Genomic DNA, 4193 nt, shown 5'->3' on the forward strand with positions numbered 1-4193 from the left:
GATGACTAGGTTGAACGGTCACAAACTCCTGCAAGACCGTTTCAGGCTGGACATAAGGAAGAATTTCTTTACTGTCCGAGTCCCCCAGGTCTGGAACAGCCTGCCAGCGGAGGTGGTTCAAGCACCTACATTGAACACCTTCAAGAGTAAATTGGATGGTTATCTTGCTGGGATGCTATGACCCCAGCTGACTTCCTGCCCTTTGGGTAGGGGGCTGGACTCGATGATCTCCCGAGGTCCCTTCCAGCCCTAATGTCTATGAAACCTATGAAACTTGAATAAGGTGCTTTTCACCCCCTCGTCCAAGTCACTGATGAAGATGTTGAACAGTATGGGCCCAAGGACCGAGCCCTGGGGAACCCCACTACCAACATCCCTCCAGGTCGAAAATGACCCATCCACACCCACTCTCTGGGTGTGGCCCTCTAGCCAACTTGCAACCCATCTGACTGTAGGTATCGACACCACAGCATCATTTCCTGCTTCAGACTGTTTCCCCTGGCCCAGCTGGTGCCCCCCAAGCTCTGATCTGCCCTGCAGAGGAAGCCTAGGAAACTTCCCCTCCATTCCCTTCCCCGATGCTCAGCCCACCCCCACAGGTGGGAGGGAGGAAGCAGTTCCCTTATCCTTGCCACATGGTGGGCACCCCCCCACCTCAAGGGATTTTTCCTGCCTCAGCTGTTGTCTCTTGAGCCCTGCACTGCCCTACCATCCCAGAGCAAAGGGGTATTCCTCCTCCCCTCCCATTCCCCGAGTGCTGCGGTTTGGCGCTGCCCCCACAAGTAGTAGGCAGAGAGCAGTCCTTCATTCTAGTAGTTGGGGTCTGCCCATTTGACCAGAGCCACCTCAAGGAGTTTTCCCGAGCCTGCCTGGGATCCCCCAATGCCCTATGTACTCTGTTGTGCGTGGTGAGCCCCTCGGCTAGCAGGACAGGGGACTGCTTCCCCCTTCCCTCCTGCATGGGCGGGCTAAGCACTGATCAGAATGCACAGGGGAGGGGATCACCTCTGTTCCCACATGGCAGGGCAGACCAGGGCTCAGGATACCCTGGGTGGGCTGGGAAAACCCGCTGAGGTGGAGGCATCCCCCCATGTGGACAGCCCCTGGGCTGCTGGCATAGGGGACTGCTTCCCCCTTCCCACCTGTGAGGGTGGGGCTGAGCTGCACCCTATGTTGGGGAAGGAAAGAATCCCCTCAGCTTCCACACATTAGGGCAAATAGGGCTAGGGGACCCCTAGGAAGGGGCTCCCCCCATGTGGGCAGCCCCCTGGCTGCAGGGATGGGGGCTGTGAGCCAAGCACTAGCTGGACCACAGAGGAGGGGGAGACAGGAATCCTCTTTGTTCAGGAGATCCCAGACCAGGACAGGGGAAACCTCCTGAGGTGGGGGGGGCATCCCCATGTAAGGAGCCCCCTGGCTGCCAGGACCAGCGCTGGCCCAGGGGACTACTTCCTACCTCCCACCTGCAGGAGAGGGCTCAGTGCGGGGATGAGCGTTAGGTACAGGACACACCCTCTGCCTGCAGCTGGACAGAATGGGGCTTGGGGGCAGGGCTGGGGCCTGAGGACTCTGTTCCCCTTTCCTCTTTCGCTCCTCCAGCTTGGCTGTACAGCTGAGGCTATCCTGCCTGCCCTGCAAGGGAGGGTTGGGGGAGGTGCAAATCATCTTGGTATGCAGGAAGAATTGGACCTAACTTGAGTTGGGAGCGGGGAATCTGAGACAGAATTCTGATAGACTGATTTAACTTAAATCATTTACGTCTGGCGCTACATTTATCTAGGTCTACCTTACATTGAGTTCAGCCATTTTGAAACTGGTCTATGTGCACTGAACATTTGCTCTGTTAGACATTTAAACTTGTTTCCAGTCACATATATTGGTTTATGTGTAATTTCTGTCCCTAGCTCTAGGGCTGCGGTTTTTGGGAGATGCTGAAATTTATTCACAAGTGGTAGTCACTTTGATTTGAATGGAATAACTCATAATGCATAAATGTAAGCATGTGTGTAAAGTCTTTCCATTGCTGCTGATGACAATGCTACAAACATGGAATCTTCCTCCCAGGTTAATTAATTTTTCCCAAAATTTGTTAACCAATTCTCTGAATGGTAAAATTCAGTATACTGGGAGTACAGTCAAAGCTAGATAGATATTTAAACAGAAACACAATATTATGCTACAAATTTGTGCAAAAAAAATTCCAGCACACAATTCTACTCCCCACATCCCCTTACCTCCTTCCAAAAAAGAGAAGTTAAAGATTTTAAAGGTCAAGACATTTATTATATATTTATATTTATTATATATTATATATATTACACACACACACATACACACACACACACACACTCTCTATTGTAAGCAAAATTAGCAGCCTTCTTGAAAAGTGTTACTGAATTTTGAAAATCGGATTAATTTTAAAAGCTTCCAGATTATAATGGACTTTGGAAAGTAAAGTTGAAAAAGCATCTGTTCTTCCTGAAGCTGAAAACTGTGGTTGTGATGAAGAACATAGCTAAAATTTATACCTCACAGGAATACATGTGTTTGCCAGGGAAAACAAATCGTGACTGAATGGCTATGACACAGAATTCAAAAGAAAAAAGTTGTCAGAAATGTAGTTTATTTCCTCTCCTAAAATAGGATTAGAAAAATATAAAAACTAATTTGCTGCTGAGACTATATCCTGTCATGTTAAGATCTCTTGCCAACACATCTAACAATATTTTGCTTTAGGTTTAGTTTCCTCCATCAAAATGAACCTAACCTTATACGTCATTTAGAATGAGAAACCACATTTCTTCATGCCCCTGAAATTCTATTTTGTAACTGTAGAAATCAGTTGGATCTGCTTACGTGTCCACTAGCAGGATTACACATAGCTTTAGATTCTTGGCAAGTACATCATTGTGAGTAAAACAGCAGAAAATTATTTGTATTTCTTGGACTTACTCTTTGATGTGCAGGTGGGGATGTTGTAGGACTAATCAATTCTTGATTTTCCATGAGATTTCCATAATCTGCCATGCTGCCTTTGAGAGGCAGAGGAGGAGGAATGTCTGCCATCTCTAAACCATTGAGTTCCAGACCTATGAGAATTAACATTTCTTTAAGTCTCTGCATCATATAAATCAATCTTAAGAAGCAAAGTATTCCTTGAAGGATTAACGCTCTGATAGAGATAGTGCACATGCATCTATTTGTCCATTCATTTCATAGACTGAATAATTATTTGCTGCTTCTGGAGTAATGTTTTTTAAATTAAGAAAACTGATGGAATCATGGCAGTAAGGATCACTGTGTCAAAATAAGTAAACTTGTAGACCTATGGTCTCTATCAACACTGCAAAGGTCTTTCTCTCTTTTTAATAAAAAAGGAAATTGTACTAGATTGTTGCTTGCCTCAGATTTCACTCACTGATATTCACAGCTCATTTAAAGCAAATAAAATTTTCTCAGCTGTAACCTCTGCATCTATACTTTGTACAATATTGAAATATCTGAGACTGTGAGAAGTTTATTTTCTAAGGTAACACAGAATATAATAGAGGAAAGCTTTATTTGCTTATTCACAGTAAGCTAGCAGAAAGGCTTTTAGGAATTAAATGCAAAAATGAAACGCATAATTAACTTCATATCTCTTCGGAAAACCTTCAAAATCCAGAGCACTGTAATGATATTGAATGAGGCGTCATTAGGTGTTTAAGTAAATAACACTATAATCCAAGTGAAAATACAACAGCTTTTAAACATGTATTTATTGGAGGAAAAGTAGCTTTCCCATAGAAGTGCAAACATTAATAGAATAACATTGATTTCTATGATGAGGTCTTTCCCCATGTACCACATAAAAACATATTTTGAAGTAAAAGGTGCATCGTTTTGTACTGGTCCTGTGCACAGAGTGAATTTCAAGCAAAATTCAGTGGGACTTCTCTTAGAGGAAGCAGCATTGATAAGAAATGTACTATGATTCCTAATTTCAATTATAATTTGAGCAAGATGCCTTTGCATAACATTTTTTGGGGGCTGTAAATGGAAGTGTTGAAGCAAAATTTTAAGTATAGGTGCTGCCAATGCATGGACTCAGTTTGACAGAGTGGAAAATTCCATACAGGGCCTGGACTACCCTTTCTATGACCTCAGGAGCTGTCAATCAGCCCTGACCCATTTTCAGCTCTGAGCAGACTCAG

The 4193-nt window shown here is 44.5% G+C and overlaps 1 protein-coding gene across 2 annotated transcripts in view; it reads right to left on the reverse strand.

The window, feature by feature from the left end:
* The window catches only part of DOCK1 (dedicator of cytokinesis 1), a 545238-nt gene that overhangs the window by 18118 nt on the left and 522927 nt on the right, over nt 1-4193 (reverse strand). For both annotated transcript variants that reach the window (XM_019555687.1, XM_019555686.1), the window contains exon 51: nt 2953-3089. In XM_019555687.1, coding sequence (XP_019411232.1) covers nt 2953-3089 — 137 coding nt within the window. The remainder of the gene's footprint in view (nt 1-2952; nt 3090-4193) is intronic.

The sequence above is a fragment of the Crocodylus porosus genome, unplaced genomic scaffold (assembly GCF_001723895.1).
Source record: "Crocodylus porosus isolate Cpor-Errol unplaced genomic scaffold, CroPor_comp1, whole genome shotgun sequence".
Lineage (NCBI taxonomy): Eukaryota > Metazoa > Chordata > Crocodylia > Crocodylidae > Crocodylus > Crocodylus porosus.